This window comes from Trichoplusia ni, chromosome 22, assembly GCF_003590095.1.
Source record: "Trichoplusia ni isolate ovarian cell line Hi5 chromosome 22, tn1, whole genome shotgun sequence".
Taxonomy (NCBI): domain Eukaryota; kingdom Metazoa; phylum Arthropoda; class Insecta; order Lepidoptera; family Noctuidae; genus Trichoplusia; species Trichoplusia ni.
The window spans coordinates 4,222,764-4,244,260 of NC_039499.1; the positions used below are offsets into that span (position 1 = coordinate 4,222,764).

Consider the following 21,497-nt stretch of genomic DNA (forward strand, 5'->3'; position numbering starts at 1 on the left):
TTGAACTTCATCAAGCACGTGACTTGATAAGTACCTACGTTTCTGTAGGTACTCAGTAAAACATAATTAACAGGCAATTAAAAAGTTTTATTTTAATGGTAAAATTAAAGTAAACTTTTGATTAATTTCATCGTTCACCTAGTTCTTTCCATCTACAATGTATCAAATCTAGTATTTGCATGTTTAAAACGATACGTAAACTAAACATCATAAAAAAATGTTTGCATGTATAAAACAATAATTTCTTCCTGAGCAAAAAGTTCGCTTAAAGCAGTCTCGTACCGAGAACTTATTTAATAAACTATAAAAAATACTAGTACTCTCATAACAAACTGTTTATTTCATTAAGTTTTTATAATATTTTTCGCATAGTATTTAGCAATAATTCTTGGCTTTCTATTAATTCTTATGTAAGTAAAAATTACGTAAAATTAGATCAAGGTTGGCATATTGGACCCTTCTTGTTTACGTTTAATTTAATGAGTGGGCCAAAATTCTTATCGGTTCGCGTGCTAGGGTCGCCTGATCGACCACCAGTGGGCATAACAGCTAATAATTGCTTCACGTGAACATAAAAGTGCCTTAAACCACGTCTCTGCTGATGCATATCTGACTGTACTGTAGTTACATTGCGTGGATTCTACTGAGAGTGACCTTGGCACCCCCCGCCGAGCTCGAACCCTCGCCGTCGAATAAAATTTTCGAATAGTCTGCTTCATCCAACCGTCGTAAACGTACCTCCAGCATTCGGTTTAATACGAAACCTTATTGCTCGGACTTAGGGCTTCATCTCGCGTGCGCATCGCGTTTCTTACGCCATTCCGGTGTTGTGAAGGGCTATTGTTATGTTGGTACTGCAAATTAGTCAGCTGTTGCAAGTGGGCCTAGTACCATACGTGGTGCCTGAGAATAACGACGTGTTCTCTCATATCGCGAATTCGAAGTTTAACTGTGTTGATCAAGATTGAGTTGTTCCATATGAGCCTAGGACATCTAAGTGAAGTTGCCTAAATAAACACTTCATGTTTTAAGGTTTAGTAAACAAAATGAGATAATTTCATGATCTTAGCACTCGTGGTAGTTGTTACTTCCAAACGAATGTTGTCATAATTTGGTTATCTGTGCGTAAACGGCTGTGTCAAAAATTATCTTTATAAAATTCAAGCCAATTTTAAAAACTTCCAGTAAAATATTTATGTTGGACCACAATCCAAGTAACAATATCAAGTTATAAAAACAAATGGAATTCAAATATATGCACATAAAATAATTACGTACACTCCAGACACTTTTAGCATAAACACTTGCAAGAAAACAACTCATGCAATAGCGGATATAAAGCCTTTACCTCCGCTCTATAAAGTCCTATATAATCAGAAAATAAATACTTAAATAATGTTACTTATACTGCTGTAGGTTATTAAGTATTGAGATCACGCTACACTGGCATAAACGTTGTATTTTTCTTCTAGTCGTGTAAGCGCAAGGAGTCGCGTGCATGAGATTCGATCTCCGTTGACAGAGCGAGAATGCCGTGGCCCACATAACCTATAAAAAAGTTCTTATTTAAATTTATTACCGTGAACATTGTTTATTAAATAGGCCGTGCATTTGTGTTCAACGTCTCTTGTAAACCGAGTACAGACGTGTACAGTGTTACATGTGTTGCTTATTGAAGCTTTCAAGTCTACTTTGACTAAGGTAAAATATTTTAGATTATTTTTTGTTTACTGCGCGAGTGTACCTAATGATACCTACTTGTGTCTTAGCAATATAATGCTGTTGCTGTGTTTTTTAAGTCCAAATTAAGTTATGCTCTTGATAATAATGTCAGAGTTATCTTGAGTGTAAATCGACATCAATTTACAGAACAAGACGTAGAGCTAACAGCGAATAACTTCAAACGTGCAAATCGTACCTCTTTAATGTAAGTTTATGCAAATGTATGACCGCAGGACCGGACAGACGTCACCCACTATACGTTACGGCTATCACTGTATGCAAAACTTTACTGCGAGGTGACACGAAGACGCGTGCACCCTTACTTAGGTACTTGAACTTGACTCGAGGTGTTGAACGCAAGTGACATTTACAGACCTATAATGAAGTCTTTGACTCCTCACGAGGCTCGCTCATGAATGAATCAAGCATACCAAGAACATGAATTGTTTTATTAGGCCAATTTCCATACGTAAATAGCGTCGATTTGTTTGTAGTGTAATCAAGACAAAAATCAAAACAAAATTCAAGTTACAAAGCTAAATTTAATGTCAGTGGTTACTTTATAATTTACCTTACTCAATCCGCCCAATCGTGAAAAGTTTCACTTTATTTCCCTTTACATAATACGTTAGATTGCCACAGATTATAAAAGTTTATTACGTCATAAAGTCCGAACAGTAATGTCAGTGAAATTAATTGGTGTTCGCGTGTTTTTGCTCTGAGAACTGGTAGTTGGGGAGTGTTTGAGTGACTAGTACTAAAAGCTACAAAGGTGTGGCGCCCAAGCCGGTACCGGTGGCTGCAGGCTGCTGACAGCTCAATGCTCGAAAGCGACGAGGAATCTCCGTTCGTCGTCATATCTCTGCCTGTGTATTCCACAGAACCGTTTGTGAGTTCCATTCGTTACATAATCTGTGTCTTTCAGTGCGGCGCGCGGCGTGGAGTGCTTCAGGCTCTAAGCATGCTTAGTACAACTAGTGTAGCTTGTAACTGCATGTGTAACTAGGTATTTTAGCAATACTTGAGATCTTTAGGTATGTGTAGACGTGTAGTGAATAGTTATACGCTTGCATTCGATTCGATACTAAAAAAGTTGAAGTTGAATTTAAGAGTAATAATTAATTTGAACTGCGGTTTGCTGTGTAAATCTACTTCTTTTATGTTATTTATTCATTTGTATCTTGTTCCTAACAAAGTTAGCATGTTTTCATTTCAAACTATATAATTTGAAAGCCCCTTTGAGTTCATTAGTATTTTAATAGTTTTACTTATGCAAATTATATTCATAGACCTAATATGAACAAGGCCAAAAAATATGACAGATTATCACGAATCACACATAATTAATATACACAAAACGTAAAAAGAAGCAGTTAAATACGCAATCTGTACATTATAGATCTCGGCCCATTCATAACTGTTGTTATATTAACTACGGTCATTACAATGTTATGTAACTTAACTGCGTTGGCCATTACCACCGAATTTCTTAAACACGCACATACATTCTAACGCAGACATAAATACTACATAGATAAGGTCTAGAACCAAAAAATACTCGGCTTTTAATTTGAACATTCATAGATAGGTACCTACACACTAAATAGAACCACAGTGACCATAAATCACTCTCCAAATTTTCCCCTACTGAGCCAAAATAGATAAATGTATGCGGTCACTTTGCACGTACAATTTTGTTTATCAGTATAAATTAAAAAAAAACACACTTGGTACATCTTGCTCTACAGTTTTACAGAAATGTAGAGGTGGAAATAAATAAAAGTTTTACTATGTATTTAGGTCAAAGACTTCAAACCTCAAGTCACTTCTTAAAAATCTGTGATTATATTCACAGGATCATTACAAAAAACCTACAATATCCATTTGCGAGGAAATGGAATAGCTAATGGCGCCTTATCAATAACATAATCCTGTGTTTTCCTTGAATATTCAAATGTATTGCGTGATTCGGCCCCAATTGTGGCAGCGTTACGTCAAGAGAGGTTATGTCACAAATGCCTTAATGAATGCGTACTATTTAAATAATTTCTAGTGTTTGTTGTTGCTAATTGTAGTAATTAAGTTCATGGTAAAAGAATTCTTGTGCAAATAATATTTTGAATACGAAATTTGTGGATCGTGTTACCGATTTATTAATCTTCATCTTAAAATAAAGGAATTTAAATGTGGGAAGGAATGATCAGTGTTGTGCTATTCATTGCAAGCCCACATATTTCCAAAAAAATATTGCCTCACAAAACTTTTTCTTGATCACATCATGTAGGTATCAATGTAGGCTATTTTTTAAAGTCGAACAACACACCCACTATAGACTCTAATAGAAGTAGTACTAGGTACACAATTTCAAGACTAGTAATTAACAATATTGTAATTTATAAGTATAAAAAAAATATAAGTCTTAATGGCATATCATTAAAACACTTAAGGACGCAATTTATGCGATAATACAAAACATAACATTTTTTAATCACCATATAACGTTCGCGAACCCTTCTAATCAACTTCCTTATGGACACGAAATACAATTTTCTACGTAAACGACAAAATGACTAACATTTTCAGACATATTAATTTCAAACACCGCAGTCCACTAGTTATGCAGCAATTTGAGACGTGACCTCGGTCGAATGTATTGCCCACACGTGGTGGACGAGACGTGAGTACAGACCATAATAAGTAGACCCCCAAACCATCACTTATGGCTCGAATTCGCGTGTGAATGCAAAACTTTTGCGAGGGGGCGGGGAGGTCAATCGGACTGGTACGTTATTCTAATTGCACGCACAGACTCGCGATAAGAGCGTCCTTGGAAGACGGTCAGTACCACCGGCCAAGGACGTCGGAATAATTTAGATGAAGCAGGGTTTTTGTTTACACGGTCAGTGGTCGGTCGGACGCCGGTGGTGGCTGTCAACTGTGGCCAGGCGCCAGACGAGGCAAAATACCGCGGCTAAAGATTCACTATTACGGGAGAAGCGACGAGGATTTGAATATAGCGGTCATGGTGAGCTATGGCTTTCAATTTATATCGCTCGATTTAATTCCTATTCATCTTTTTACTTACAATCATGCATCATTTACTAAGGTTTTCGTAAACGGTTTCAATTTGCAAATTATGAACTTTTCACTTCATTTTTAAGTAAGCAAGAAGTACAAATATAATAGTAGTTTGGCAATGGTTATGTTTCAATAATCATTACCATACTATAATTATTTGTTATAAAGAAAATTATTTCTTTTCATTTTATTTTTACCTGTAACTGAAAATTTGTCTTTCAATTTATAAAACTCTGGTATTTTAAACTATACTACAAAAATACTTAAAATATGCTAATAACTAATACCTAAACTTAAAATTTTATATTGAATATTTAACTCAAAATAATTATGAAACGTCTAACATACGAGTCGCATTACAAAACTAGGTTAAAGCAGTATTCGCGGGAAGTTAAAAAAAATAACGGCTAACGTGGACGTCGCGGAAGCAAGGGAATTCACCAAAGAACCATAAAATTCTGAATAAATCCACTTTCGTTGAAAAATACCCCACATTTGGCTCAAAAACGTTGGTGTGGAATATGCAACGAAGTTTTATATAAGGAATTTAAATAGTCATCAGTTTTCATATTTCATGTCACTAGAACTAGGTTCAGTTGCTATATTCCTACCATATTGCTTAATCATTTTAAAAATCTACGAATTGAACAATGTTAATATGTATTTTATAAGGAACATTAAATGTCTGTATGTATTCTTGGGCAATCAAAGAATTGGAAAAAAATATATAGAAAAAGTTATTTTAGATCATTTCACCCAAAGATTCTCTACTCTGAGGAAACCTGTTATCATAATTTTTCTTTTGGAGAGTTTTAATGCGCTAAGCTTTCAAGTGAAAATTTTTGATATTACATTTTCAGTCTTGTTTATTCAGCAAGACATAAAAATATTCGGCATTAAAATTACATGACATGTGTTTAAATCATAACGTATGCAGTTCTTTACGAATGCATGTCAGTGAAAATTCGTCCGTTGTTAGTTTGTACTTACATCAAACAACGTATCCGTGTCAGGGGCGCGAGGCCCCACCGTTTTAGGTCGACTTTAAGCTTATATACAAAACTTATGTACATTATATACACTTATTATGACGCAATGAAAGCCCAATAAAAGTCCTTAACGACCGAATTCAAAGGAATGCTGTAACTTTCTTCTATTTTTAACGAAACTCGGTCTCCCATTGACCTGAATTGTTTCAATAATTCTTCGGCATTTATTTCGGTACTCCTATGCTAGGTATGCCTGACCATTGAGTAAATTACTTATAATGACCCATTCATTTCATTAAACAATGATTCAACATTTATTAATAGTTGGGCTATTTTAACTTCGATTGTCTTAAAGAACTTCTTTTTCACAACAGAAAAATTCTTACCTTGCCATCGCGTCGGTACCGAGTGAAAAGAAACCAATGCATAAGGTAATGAATTGAGCTGAAGCATGGATTCGTCTCACTAGGACGTAGCTAATCAGTCATTGATATATAGCACGTGTGTTAACCATGACGAGACACCGACTTTAAATCATTATCCTTCTTCCAAGTCGCACTAGTCATTCAAGACACAGGCTATGTAGGTTACTTCTTCTTTCTGCGTTATTTCTCTGCCAGGCTGTGCTTCTATTGTGAGTACTGTCCACTTTGCTCAATTTAGCCTACTTTCTATATGCACGTTATCCATAGGAGATCATCTTGAAGGTATCCTCCTGTTACTTGCTTACTTTAAGATCTCTGCTGGCTTAAAAATATGTTATACCTGACTTGAACATAATGTTGCCAGTTGTCAACTTTTTCATTCCAGTGACTTATCGTCTCGACATGAATGTCATGGTGCATTATTCCTTTTAAACTTTTTTCGTGAAAGGGAGAATTAATTGGTTCAAGTGATAAATGAATGTTGATGAATACAGGCGGCGTCGTACGGAAAGAAGAACGGCATGTGGTATGGGGGCACCGCCACAGGGACCAGCGCGTGGTCTCGCGCTGGGACTCGTAAGCAGTCGGTAGCAGAGTCTGATGCGCCACCCCCGGGCGGCGGCAAGCCAGCCAGCGGCCGCGTCATTAGGATTATCAACAATATGGACCATTCTATACAGGTATGTTTTTTTAATTGGTTTGACATCAGAACCCTATCATTAACAAAAATTACTTAAACCCCTCATTAGCAGATCATATTGAATACAGTCCCATAAAAAGTATTTAGAATTTTATGTTGTTATGTCACGATAATGGGTTCACGACAATCGAGAGACAAATTAGAAATTCACGGTATTAGTACTTAGTTTATATCTAAAAGTATGTGACACTTAGTAAGTTAGAAACCCACTACATACTACAATTTATATGTACACACATAACTAGTTACAAATTCAACAAAAAAAAAATGTGGGCCAGAGTTTCTTTTGTTAAGGAAAAAGGAAAAATTATAATTACATATGTAAATTATATTCAAATACCATTTATCATAAGTCTTTCATACTTCAGTTATTATATGAAACTAGGCTAGCCTAATTAAACTGGCTTTACAGTAGAAATTTTTCATTCTTGCAAATGTAACATCATAGATTATGGCAATCACAAAATACGAATTCGCGGCAACCTTTCGAAGTGTAATAAGACGCTTTCGGTGCAAGGCCTTGGTTTTGTAAACACTGGTGATTGTTTGAAAGCTTTGCAAATTTTCAGTCGAGGTCGATTCATAAGTGCCCATATTCGTATTACACTAGGCAGGTAGTTTGCTAATAGCAGTTCAGCACAAATTTAATCCAAAGGAAATTGCGAAAGGTTACTTACATGTGGAAACGTATACGTAACCACCATCCTGGAATAAACCGAAGTATAGCTTCATAAAAATGCATGCGTATTCACACGAAACAAAACATTTTTTAAATGTTTGTGACGTCAACGTTCGCTATGACTGCCGATTTTACCTTTAGATTTGTATGCTTTGGCTGTATAGCATATTGACGGTAGTTACTTACCATGTTTAAACACCGATAGCTAAGGGCCTCCAAGATTGTTCCAATATTCACTGCGATGAGCAAACAGGCCTTGTCACGTGACCTCTACTAGCCAATTACGTCCATAATATGAATTTTCTAGATAGCTCAATTTACGGCAGTGCAATCATAGCTTAGCATATGTTTGAATTATATATTTGAATATTTACTCGTATGGAGGCTAGCATATTTTGATGATATTCACTTCAACTGTAAGCATGACAGTAACGGTGCAAATTTATTTTGTTAACCAATGAATGTTACTAACTAGAGCTGATTGTTCGCAGTGTCGTGTCTTATTAAACTTGAGAACAACACAACCGTTTGAAGAAGTTTTAGAAGACTTAGGACAAGTTTTAAAGATGAGTGGAGCTAAAAGAATGTACACGATAACTGGACAAGAGGTAAACATTGACCGTTATAGTTTTAACACAGATCCAAGCTGTATATAATTTTGCATTATGATTCTGCGCGTTTAGCTGTCATACAAAACTCTTGATAGCTGGACAGAGTTTTAAGAAATAGTGTTTTTTTGCCAATTATTCCCTAACTAGTAAATAAACACTTGATTCCATAGCCCATTACATCTATGTTTTAAATCCTCGAAGTTTCAAAAACGCTTATAATCTTTCCTTAAATTTACATTTTGGTAAGCTGCTTTAGGATTCATTTGGATGTAACATGGTATTTAAATAAGTAAATATTTTAGGTGAGAAGTTTCTCACAGCTACGGAACGAGTTTGCTGATGTAGAGACCTTTTATTTGGGCTCATTGATGGTCGCGCCTGCCTTGAGTCCAGGAGTTAGTGCTCCTTTACCAATTGAGTCGCCGATCAGAAGGTTAGTATACTGCCTGTTTTAATTAGAACAAAATTTAATAATCCCAAGGGATCTAGCTCACTCATTAAATTATTTTTAAATTAATATTTCCCCAAAAGAAACTACTTACTGAAAAATAATATAACTCGTAAAAACACATTTAAGTGATTCAAAAAATAGTTTCGTATGAAGTTGAGTTGTTTTTTGTAGTATATCTTTAAATACAGAATTGAATTATATGATACTAAAAGTGCTTTGAGTTTTAGATCTCGATCAAGAGGTAACGTGGCAGCTGCACCCATATCTGAGGATATGCGCGGGAGACGCGCTCGGAGCAAGAGCAGGCCTCGCGTGCTTTATGCTCCAGAAGGAGAGATCGTGCGTAATTCAGGTAATAATTAACAACGTGGTCGTAAGCAGACCAAACTAAAGCAGCAGCTAAAACAGACTTTAGCATGCAGTTCCCAAATAATATGGATGTGCCTTTATGTCTTCGGCTCGCGGATCATCTCTCAAGAAATCTATATAATAATATTATTATAATCGTTTAAAATAATAATTATTTTATAATTTTCTTTAGATTACACATTGCTGGAAGTGCTCAAAGAAGAACCTATCCGTGTCACGATAAGGGGCCTCAGGCGCACATTTTATCCCCCTATACATCACGCGCCCATCGACAACACACCGCCTGACAAGAAACTGCAGCTGGACTGGGTGTAAGTTAAAATAACTTTTTTTAGGAAAACGACTCCCGCCGTAATTTAATCCTTTTATCGTGAGGGTTTTCACAAACATACTCAGAAAAGCATTCGAAGTTTACACAAATGCTTGTCCTACACGGAGGAGTTGAACCCGCGATACGACGCGTCCAGTGGTTTTGGCGTGGTGACGTTAACCACTCAGCTATCCGTGAAGTCAAATTTTGTACATAATACTCTTTTTTAAATCAATAAAATAAAAGCATTAACAGTTATGAAATAGTAACTTAATTACGGTACCAAAAAAGAAACCTGTCGAAAAAAACAAATGTCAATATTCTAACAGCTGTACAAACAAGCAAGATCTTTCGTTAAAGGTAGAGCCATTTTGTTTAGCTTCGTGTGATAAGAGAAGTGTGGACTTATAACTTCAGAATTCAATAAAACATCGTAGGAACTTATCTTAAATCTAACAACGTTCTTGAACGTCTAGAATGCAAGACACCTAACATTTTCCTAAAATTTACAGTTACGGCTACCGCGGCTCTGATACTCGCCGCAACTTATGGGTATTACCGACAGGAGAGCTATTATATTATGTGGCTGCAGTCGCTATCATGTATGACAGAGATGAAGAGTCCCAACGACATTACACTGGCCATACTGAAGACATTCAGTGGTGAGTTTACTGTTTTGTTACCTAGATGGCGTTGGCGTCGAATTTGATCGAGCTATGGTTTTGATACCTGTTACGTGATAAGTAATAATATTATGCTGATCTGGAAGAAAAACATAGAATGTATTTATATTTTTTTAAGTTTTTTGGTCATTGAATGGTGATCAAGCTTTGTAAATGGCTCATTGCAATTTCAACATGATACTTGATAGACACAGTTTTAAGAACAGTTTTTGCGAAATGCGAAAAAATACTAAGTATTTTGTTCGAACAAAATAGAACGAAGCACCATAGAAGAAGCTTCAAATTATTAGTTCTAGCAATCAAATGTGCAGAATTTGTTTTGAATTACTGTTTCTTCTATGCCTTTATTCAACATTGGGGCATTCACAAGCCCGTACAAAACCTGACCTATTTTATCAGCATGGAGCTACATCCATCCCGGGAGCTGGTCGCGAGTGGTCAGCGCGCTGGACGCGGGCGACGTGCGCAGGCGCATGTCCGTATATGGAGCACGGATACGTTACAGACTCTACATGTGTTTGGCATGGCAGAGTTCGAGGCGGGAGTCTCAGCTGTTGCTTTCTCTCAACTAGTAAGTATTCTCTAAACCCATATACCTACCTAAAGAATTTGTTTCTGTTTGAAAAACCTTTGTAAGGGAGTATATTATTTTTACATTACTCTTTTAAATACAAACGTCATTTATACAATCATAATCCTATTCCTAGGCTAACTAGAGCAAAGTACCCCGACTGAAAAATGAATACCGAATAGTATGTAGTAAGTTGCATGTTTATTTGAATGTTCCAGTCATTTGTCCGTTTTGTTCATTAGAATGGTGGTAGCTACGTATTGGCTGTGGATGCAGGTCGGGAAAGCATTCTCTCTGTCTGGCAATGGCAGTGGGGCCATCTATTAGGAAAAGTTGCTGTAAGTACAAACTACTTTTATTTTATTGTCACAAAAGTAAAACCTCTGGCAAGTGTCAACACGTTCTAAGACCTTATTTAAAAGCGCGCGGTCCTATAGTTCAGCATTGAATCGAAAAAACTGCTATGCGCAAACCGCGAGACACCTGCATGAATGCCGAATTACAAATTCCTAAATTTAACCCTCACATTTAAGATATGCCGTATAAATAAACGGAATGTAGGCACATTCAGTTATTTGAAAACTTAACATTACGATAAATTTAATAAAATCAAGATAAACTTCAACAGTGTACAATATGCATAAAGTATGACGTACCGTCTGCAACCTTGTGTTAACCAAGGTTGTGGGCCACACATTAAGATGGTAGTCGAGATTTTTGCACCGATAACTGACCATAAAGTTTGTCACCTAACATCGCTGGAACGCGACCCAACCCACGGTTCGTGACGCGTTCACAACTTAGAATGTCTCTTGCTTTTTAATTTAAAAAGATACGGTGTTAGATACCGTAGACTGATATGTTTGAAAATGGAATGCATTGTGTTTTGTTATTAGGTAGTTTGGCTTTTATGGCGTTAAAAATGTTTGCATGGCATCATCGCGTGTTACGGTGATAATAATATGATCCTTAATATATTTACTGTAAAGAATGCATTACATTTAAATTATCCCTTAATTTATGCAGATTTGTTTCAAAACCTTTTTTAATATCTATCACACTACGTAGGTAATCTTTAGTACTACTACGAAATGGCTTTTATTCTCTACATTCATTGAATAATCTTCAAGCAAAAAAGAAACGCTCGCTAGAATTTTTGTGCATAAAACCGAAAGCTCCATAGATTACGATAAGCTTTACAAATGCAGGCTACGAAAACATAAATCAGTTCGCGGCGTTCGTTGGTCGCAAGTTCAACACTCTTGATGGTAGGCACGCCCCGATACAAATACTGAAATACGAATTACCTACCTAGGTTTTAGAATTACCTACATTCGACTTATGTTCGAAAAAAGTTCAGTAAGAAAAATTAATTAGGTAATCATTCGCTCATTCACTCTTTGTAAATTGTACGTTTCCAAGATTGTTTTACCATTTGAATTAGAATAAACGACAGTATCTACCTATCTCATTATTTGTTACACGCAACAATGCTTTGACAAGACGTAAATCACGCTTCGATTTTTATTGCCAATTTTATACGCGTGTAAGATTCCCTGACCTTTGTCCACAATTGATAACAATAATATGCCTAATTAAACTTCACTAATTATATAATATAATATTTTATTACAATAATGTCATTGTAATAAAAAGGACGGATAGCGGAGTAGTATAGGTCATCATGTCAAACCCATTTGAGCGCCGTATGCGGTTCACTAATGCTTGCTCTGAGTGTGGGGTCTTTGTGCATATGATTTAAATGTTTGTGAAGCTTCCCGAGACACAAGGATTAAATTCCTTAGTGCTGGAATCGTTACTATAAATATGAATATATTTTATTACATTATTCATACTATTTAATATACGAAGTTTTAACGCACTTTTATTTAAGTAATTCTTAAGTACATAAAACCATGCTAAATCACACTCAATCATTTTAAAGTACCTTTATTGATCCTAACTAACACCTATTTTATAGCAAGGAAACATTTTTCTCGGTAGCCAAGGAGTAATTCTTCATAATATTGTCAAGTTACATCTAATCGCGTCACGCGACCTCCTTTGCGTTGTTTAATATTACTTGCTTACGAGCAAGAAGAAAAAAATCCAGCGCGTGTTGGACTAAGACCTATATTATAACAGATTATATTATGTAGGTACAACGTTTGATACCTATTAGTTAGGTAATAGGTATCAATGAAATAAGTGTCAACTTTGGCACATTTCTAAACTGTTAAATAGAAAGAATCCGTTGTGGGGCCTCCTTTTACCTCACAGTCCCAATGGCCCACTCTGGCCACTCCAGGACACTACTTTAGGTATGACGTACTTTCTCATTACGTAGTGTGTACAATATAGCCCGTACTTAAAACTATAATACGTAATATATCTAAGGTTAACTTTTCGCACATTTATAAAAACAAAAATCTACCGTGAACAAGTACTTACGCCTATAAGGCTTCTGATATTTTAAGTTTAGGATTAGGGAAAAAAAACTCTAATAGCGAATTTTCACTTAAATTTTGTTAAATACGTACAGATATAATACACGTTTTAAGTTTTCGTTTCTGTTTTGTTCGACGACTTTCGTTACTGACCTTACCTACCCAAATATTTTAATTTCGTGGTCTAAATTCTTTAAATTTTCTAGACCTTGCAAGAAGAACTTACCGGCGCCGCATTCCACCCACTTGACGACAACCTTCTCATCACACATGGAAAAGGGCATCTCGCGTTCTGGAACCGCAGAAAAGATGGATTCTTTGAACGAACTGACATTATTAAGCCGGTAACATTATTAATAATTTTAATAAACATGAAATTCGATACAAAATATTATTGCGTACCTATAGAAAAAATTAGAATCTTCAACGTAGGTAAACGTTAGAAAAATGATTTTAATTTGACACTTAGTTTCCCGCGCATGTTTCTGTCATAGAGGAAGATTAACTCTTCAAAAACCGTAACTTTTTAAATAATTATTTTTTTTCTCCAGCCTTCTCGCACACACGTGACAGCTTTGCAATTTGAGCAAGATGGTGACGTAGTGACAGCCGATAGTGACGGTTTTATTACAATATACAGCGTCGATAGCGATGGAGCTTATTTCGTACGAATGGAGTTTGAGGTAAGACCAATGCCAAGATAAGGTTCATTATGTATAACATATATGAAAAAATCTCATTTCTCTTTTTTAGGCTCATATTAAAGGCATCAGTTCCTTAATAATGCTTTCTGAAGGAACATTGATATCGGGAGGCGAGAAGGATAGGAAAATTGCCGCGTGGGATTCCTTACAGAATTATAAGAGGATCACCGAAACCAAGGTTCAGTATCGTATTTCTTTAAAATTCAAATGAATCTAGGTAATATTAAAAATGATCTCATTATTATTGTACTACTTCAGCTACCAGAGTCCGCTGGCGGGGTTCGTAGTATTTACCCTCAGAGGCCAGGCAGGAACGATGGTAACATTTACGTCGGTACTACTCGGAACAATATTATGGAAGGGTCCCTTCAAAGGAGATTTAATCAGGTACTTTAAACTAAAGAAATAAATTGAAAATTAAAAAACTGCCACCGGTCTTTAATATCGCACAGGTGGACAATCCGCCAACTCTTTTCCTATTTTCATTAAAACTATTTAATTAACCCTCTCAGGTTGTATTTGGCCATCACAAGCAACTCATGGGTTTGGCTGTACATCCTGATGACGAAATGTTCGCCACAGCGGGACATGATAAAAATATTGCTCTTTGGAAAGGACATAAACTCGTATTTGCTACACAGGTAAAGTATACTTTCAAAGTAAAAAAAAACTGGACTCTGAAAATCTAGAACCAAACAACTGTTACTAATCTGAAGCTCGATCTGCTTTGTTTCGAACCCTTTGGCTATGAGTTGAACTTTTTAGAAATGCTACTTTTCTTGAATATTATTTCATCAGGCTTAATATAAGTAGGTTCTCAATTAGAAATTTCATTGGAATTTCTTTCCAGGTTGGATACGAGTGTGTATCTCTTGCGTGGCACCCGAGTGGTGGTGCGTTAGCCGCTGGCAGCACTGAGGGCCATCTCGTGGTACTCAATGCTGATGCTGGTGCCCATGTCGCCACTCTTAGAGTTTGTGGCTCACCACTAAGCTGTTTAGCGTATAATTCTGGTAAAAACTTACGTACTTACTTAATTTTTATATAAAATTAGCGTGAACTTTAGTTTGTTCATTTCTTCGGTATCTGAAAACGTTTTTTTAATTAAAACAGTAACCTAAGCTAACTTTATTTGCATTACAGCTGGTGATACTCTGGCCATCGGGTCACAGAACGGCAGTATTTATCTATTCCGGGTATCCCGTGATGGGTTTTCGTACAAGAAGTCTAACAAAATCAGAGGTGCGCAACCTCTGATGCAACTTGATTGGAGTCTCGATGGGAACTACCTACAGACCGTCACTGCCGACTACGATCTAGCCTTCTGTAAGAATTTTCAGCGGCAAATATATTTTTATTTTAAATTGATTACTTAATATTTCGTATTTTCTGTTTTTTTAGGGGATATTAAGTCTTTGTCGCCTGAAAAGAGTCCGATAGCGATGAAAGACGTGAAATGGTCTACATACAACTCAACAGTTGGATTCCTTGTATCAGGTTTGTGTGAAATTCTTGTTGAAATAAAAAAAAACATTATTCGACTTGATTGTTCCAAGACTTAAACATTTATATTTTTAGGAATGTGGAATAATCGGTTCTATCCGATGACTACCCTCATATCAACCGCAAGTCGATCAGCAGCTCACGATCTTCTCGTGAGTGGTGACTTGGACGGCTATGTGCGCCTGTTTAGGTACGTCTTCATCTTAGCCCTTCTTTTTTTACTTACTGACTGAATGGATAACCAATATAATATATTTCTTCCATAGGTATCCATGCGCAAGTCCTAAAGCAGAATACAATGAAATGAAAGTATACAGTGGTGCAATATACAGCGCTCGTTTCTTGTTCAACGACCGTTGCATGATCAGCGCCGGTGGAACCGACGCCGCTCTCATGCTGTGGGACCTGGTGGATGAATAGCATCAAGTAGCGCCGGGACTGCGGCCGCCTGCGGTAGTGGTAGCACCACCTACGCCCTCGCCGCCGCCCCACGCGCTCATATCCCATCCCACTTTCAAAGTGCTGGATTTTGATGAACTTGATTGAAAAATTGTTGAACATTGTGGGCTCTTAACTGAATTATATGGATGAATCGTTGACAACATTTATCCAACATATCCTTACAAGGTAGTGACAGGTTATTGTATCTAAGCAATACATAGACGAACCAAATATTCCAGAAATTGAAATGACATGCATTACAAGACACGACACGAACACTTTCTATCACTTTACATATCAACTGTTGAACGAGAATTTATCTTTTATTATTTAGTTAAGTAGATTATACATGACACTGCCATTTCAAGTTGCATACAATTATTATTATAGACGCGTAGTAATAATCACGCTGAGATAAGTTGTCGTATTGGAAACTAGGTATTATACAATTTTGCACCTTTGAATGAAATGTGAAACATTTTATTGAAATCTTTGCAAGCGTTTCACATTGGTTACCGGTTGGTGCTGATAGATTAGAGAAGTATTAAAGTAATTTCATCAATGTTCCCAAGTTACTGAATCGGAAATTCACTGAATTTTATCAAATAATTAAAGCTTATTTTAACACCGTATATTAATCAAGAAACAGTAGCTTAAGTGTTTAATATACCTAGTTGTCGAGAGCACATTTTAGAAAATAATTATAATATGGAAAATTAAAAAAAAAAACATAAAAACTTATATTATAATAGTAGATAATTTGAGGACTTCCAAAATGTGGCAGGCCACACTCATAAATTTGTATACTACTCATTTTTACACAAATTATCCAAAACAAATCTTGGGCCGTGGGCCATTGTGTTATGACTTGAGAAAATATTTGAAGTTACTAAAAAAAACTCAGACTTTATGCAGTATTATGTATACAAAACAAAAACTTTTTTGTAAGAATATCTCTGATCCTGATAGAGTTACACGATTTTCGTTTAAATAACGAACATACATCTGATATCTTTATAATGTTCTTCAATTTTGTAAAATGATGATGTGTTTCTTTATCGTGTTAATCTTTCGTGATCTTGGACCGCGATAGGCTGATTTACCCGCAGTGTACAATAGAACTTTTTTAAAATGACACCGGAACCGTACTTTTTTGAACACCGGTCTATCGGTTAAACATTTTGTAAATTGTGCGACTCTATCGATAGAAAATCACGAATCTTTATCTATTCATAGACTATAAAAATGAAATATCTAGTCAATTAAGCTCTTACAAATAAATTCACATTTCACAAACAATGCCGTCATTCACAATCACTATACATAGTTATAGCTTTCAATAAATTATTGACATAATATTTAAAAGACGTAAAGTCTATTCATATGATTGTTTTTAATTGTATTTTTTGCCATTTTAATTTAAGTTGTATGCGTAGCATAATTTTACCATTACGTATCCCAATATTATATTTTTGTTAAAAGTTTATCTATACGTTGCAAAACATTACGAAATTAAAATATAATAATATGTCTATGTGTGTAAATATGAACTAATTATTGTTTTTCCAATACTTTTGGTGTCACAATGTTTCGCTATATACTCTTGTCGGTTTTATATACATGATAATTGATAGGTCAATAAATTAATCTTGGTTGATTAAACATTGTTTTATTTAACAAAAATGTTAACTTAAAATGTAAGGGCCAATATTACCGTTTTCAAACTTTTAAAAAGTTGAATGACAGCGGTCAAATTACGCTTCAACATGACGTATGTCTATTGTCCGTCACAATTCTGTCAAGTTACAGTTTCGCTTATCACACTTACCGGTGCGGCGGCGTTGTACAAAATATCATCTTTGGATGATTCAACAAACATAATACTATTGTGAAACAATGACTAAGCCCCGACCATGTGGCTGCAAAGGTTGTAGAACATGTTTAGTTTGCGAGACTCAATATGGCGCTGAAAACTTAAAACTACAGCTGAAATTCGACAAAAGTAAAGGTTATGTTTATTGTCCGTTTTGCAACAAAGCCTGGCCAGGCTGGGATGCAGACTCATACAAACAGCATCCAAACCATGAAGGAGACCCTATAGATTACCCTGGTATATTTATACAACCAGATTTCATATCGGAGGAAGAAGAACGGGACTTAATGAAGAACATCGATGAAATGCCATGGGATATATCACAAAGTGGCAGAAGAAAGCAGAATTTTGGCCCAAAGACAAATTTCAAGAAGAAAAAAATTGCTGTGGGTAAATTCGACGGTTTTCCTGAGTTTTCGAAATATCTACAAGAGAGGTTTGATACTATAGACTTGTTGAAAAGTTACGATGTCATCGAACAATGCTCTTTAGAATACGATCCGAGTAAAGGAGCGTCTATCGACCCTCATATAGACGATTGTTGGGTCTGGGGAGAGAGAATAGTCACAGTCAATTGTTTGTCTGACTCCGTCCTTACTATGACCTCATTCAAAGATGATATTAAGAAATATAACCTTTTCTGTGCCCAAGAGTATGGTCCTGCTGTCAGTCCTGAGTCGAAAGTGACATTAGGCAAAGGTGTTGAACAAACAGCCTATGACGCCTCCAAATCGGTACTGAGTGATGATTTGATTATAAGGATACCAATGCCAAGGTAAATTGATGTACAAACTTTATACATTTTCTTATAGTCTCTGACAAAAGTTGTAGGCACAAGTGTTTCGCACATGTGTTAGAAGTTTTTACTCAACCAATAAGGTTTTAATTAGTACTTGCTAGATTAATTTTCGATATCTTCATAAGTGTAATTAGTTTATTTATATTACAGTAATATAATGGTTGTGCAATAATGATTGCACAATAATTAAAAATCTTGTAGACAATTGTTTCAACATTTTCTTACTATGTAAATATCTGTTTCATGAGATAGTGATATACATAGTAAAGTATTATAATAACATATCTGATAAATTCTTTATCAACAAGTAGTAAATAGATTGTAGTATATTTGCTGAAGTCTACTTAATGTGACATTGAAATTAAAATATTTCAAAATAGTTTCTATTGCAGCATATTTCTCAATAGGGTATTTGAAAAAAAAAGTAAGTAGTTCATCAGACCGGTTTCCCAAAGATATCAAATACATACTTTTTATTTTATCCCATTATTAAAAAGTTAGGAAGATCAAAAGCACTTATTATGATGAAATGTATCGCAGCGGGGGCTAGTAACATCACTTGCTAGTAAGAAGCGTACTGGTAAGTGAGAAAGTCACATAAGATTTTATTTCCCTGTATCCCCTTAAATTTTTGTTTATCCAATATTTTTTATAAATCCCTATTTTAAATGTGTCATGACTAGATGACTGAGGTGATATTCACCTTGCTGGGAATAAAGCCAACATTCTATGGGTTACACCGAATCCATAAATGCAAATTATTGATTACAATAATTATATCTAAAGTAAAATTATTTTTAAATACTATCAACCAAAAAATTCGTTATTTTATTTTTATTGTCCTTATCTTTGACCGTTTGTTAACATCAGGTGAGTTAAAGGTCATACTAATTTGCAGATAGCAATAGAGATAAAAATAGACATCAATTATACATGTATTGAACCTCTGACCTTCAGACCTAAATAAATGACTTGCTATTATTATTTATTTAAATTTTTTTGAAACATCCAATTAAAGTGGCAACTATAAAGTTAATGTTAAAACAATCACATCAAGTTGCAAATACATACAGTTTTATCTCAATTTATTCAAAAAGATAAAAACAGATTTCCTTGATACTGTGTGAATAGGTTTTATTAAATTTATTCACTTACCAGACTGTAAATGATGACTGTAACTGATAGGAAACTTGTAAATGCCAAAAATAAACACATAAGTAACCATTTCCTGTAATAATTCCAGGAGATCTCTGCTGGTGATATACGGAGAGCCAAGATACCACTGGGAGCATTGTGTACTACGAGAAGACATTACTTCAAGAAGAGTCTGCATAGCGTACAGAGAATTCACGCCGCCATACTTGCACGGCGACCATCAAGACATAGGCAACACCATCAGGAACATTGCCAAAGTATTCTGGGACCATAGAGCTAAGAACTATAATACCATAGAAGGCTATTAAGATAATTAAAAAAAATCACCGAGAGTAGTCAGTTACCTATTAGTTTATTAAGGTTGTAACCAGGATAGTACATGTCCCAATAGCTGTGAATAATTATTTAAATTATCTGTAGTAATGTTTTGACGTAGAAACAAAGTTTTATTTTTAATCAGTCATCGGGGCCAACTGCAATAGTCTATAGTAATGTTTTCCACATCTAATAAAATGTTACTAAAGGTCGATGTGGTAAGCCCTCTGTAACAGTTCATTAGTCCATAGCCCACTGTTTATACCAATACTAGCCCAGTGTTTTAATTAAAAAAAAAGCTCGACTCGAATAATTTTAACACTACTGGTGTTATTTTTTTAAGGTACAAACATTGTATTACAAATATTCTCCTTTTGTAGAGTACTTTTTTTAATTCGGTTGCGTTTCCTGTTAGGATGTGTCGTACTATATGTATTTTTAAGAACCAACATCATGACTTCGTTTATGCTCAAAAGATGCAATGGTTTATTTACTTGTATCGATATTGGTGCCGGACTCGTTTCGGATCCAAACGAGTCCTCAATCATGAAATGACGCGGAGGCGGCGTGCCCGCCGAAAATTCTGATAAATACGCGTAGTAAAACCTCACGAAAGTTAATATATAAATATTAATTGATTTTTCTAGCCTTGTTGATGAAATAATTCTATTGGTTCTTTAATCATATCCTCTGTTACGCATCCCTGGCAGAAGTACAGACCAAACTAAAAAGACTACCAAAAAAATTAGAAAAAACGTGAACCTATCATAAAAACTCCCTTATAATATATCATATTTAGTTGTATTAAGTACTTATTAAGATAAATCAGTGTTGATTGCTTAGTCAAGCCACTAAATACATACGGTACTAAATTATAAGATTTTGATTACATGTAGTATTACAATTTTATGGCTATTTATATTTATTAATGTTTTAAATTTAAGACTGATGTGATTGTAAATAATGCAATTGAGGATTATACTCGGTGCCGGTGTTAGAGGTGGTCCAGGGTGGCTTTGGGTAGCTCATAGCTAGGCGTTTTCTGTCTTTCGTGTTAAGAAAGTATGTATAAGTACTTATGTCATAAGTAAATTTATGTATATTGCGATCCTCGATCACTCTAGGTCTACAATTATATAGCTGTACAGCTACAATGTAAAGTTAAGAAAAAAAAGTGGTAATTTTTGTACTTCCACTTCGTTAGCTCGGGATTTTACTTCAGGAAAAACCAAGCTTTTCCTTGTCCACGTCATTACTTATGGTAACTGCTGGATGATATATCTGATGAGCCGCATTATTTCATAATACTCATTTCCTCCAGAGGGCGCCACGCTACTCTTATCAAGAACGTAACTTGCCCTAACGCCGGCGCCGATCAAGACGTTCGCGATCTCTCCTCCATCGTTTAAAATATTTAATAATAATAGATACGCCTAATGCGTGCATTATTTCATTTTGTGTTATTTACAATTTTTTCGTTTTATTTCTAATTTATAATGCACATTGCTTGTAATTATTTCAATGTATTATTTTACTTATAAATAAGGTGACTTTAAAATGTTTTGTCCATACATGAGCTGGTGACTTATGTAATTTTCTGACAGAATTCTTTAGCTGTACATTTATAAAACCAAATACCAATTTTCTTCTATTGTAATAGGGATGGTTTATG

At 35.3% G+C, this 21,497-nt stretch overlaps 2 protein-coding genes across 2 annotated transcripts; both read left to right on the forward strand.

Moving 5' to 3' along the window:
• The first annotated feature begins 1,763 nt into the window (after nt 1–1,763).
• Nucleotides 1,764–16,221, forward strand: LOC113504474 (echinoderm microtubule-associated protein-like CG42247). Its single transcript, XM_026886776.1, has 19 exons — nt 1,764–2,611; nt 6,709–6,894; nt 8,085–8,201; nt 8,507–8,637; nt 8,883–9,007; nt 9,197–9,335; nt 9,847–9,996; nt 10,417–10,588; nt 10,831–10,926; nt 13,242–13,379; nt 13,587–13,718; nt 13,789–13,917; nt 13,998–14,126; nt 14,252–14,380; nt 14,590–14,752; nt 14,883–15,065; nt 15,141–15,236; nt 15,318–15,432; nt 15,509–16,221. The coding sequence occupies exons 1-19, from the start codon at nt 2,543–2,545 to the stop codon at nt 15,660–15,662; spliced, it is 2,553 nt and encodes an 850-aa protein (XP_026742577.1). The 5' UTR covers nt 1,764–2,542; the 3' UTR covers nt 15,663–16,221.
• Nucleotides 16,222–17,478: 1,257 nt separating this feature from the next.
• LOC113504475 (alpha-ketoglutarate-dependent dioxygenase alkB homolog 4) lies at nt 17,479–21,229 on the forward strand. The gene is made up of 2 exons (XM_026886777.1): nt 17,479–18,331; nt 19,599–21,229. Exons 1-2 carry the CDS (start codon nt 17,580–17,582, stop codon nt 19,816–19,818), a joined length of 972 nt encoding a protein of 323 aa, XP_026742578.1. The 5' UTR covers nt 17,479–17,579; the 3' UTR covers nt 19,819–21,229.
• The last annotated feature ends 268 nt before the right edge of the window (nt 21,230–21,497 follow it).

Coding starts and splice junctions, on each gene's coding strand:
- LOC113504474 (XM_026886776.1), top strand. CDS start 2,543: ATGCTCGAAAGCGACGAGGAATCTCCGTTCGTCGTCATATCTCTGCCT. Junction 9,997..10,416: donor CATACTGAAGACATTCAGTG/GTGAGTTTACTG, acceptor CTATTTTATCAG/CATGGAGCTACATCCATCCC. Junction 10,927..13,241: donor ATCTATTAGGAAAAGTTGCT/GTAAGTACAAAC, acceptor TAAATTTTCTAG/ACCTTGCAAGAAGAACTTAC.
- LOC113504475 (XM_026886777.1), top strand. CDS start 17,580: ATGACTAAGCCCCGACCATGTGGCTGCAAAGGTTGTAGAACATGTTTA. Junction 18,332..19,598: donor ATAAGGATACCAATGCCAAG/GTAAATTGATGT, acceptor TAATAATTCCAG/GAGATCTCTGCTGGTGATAT.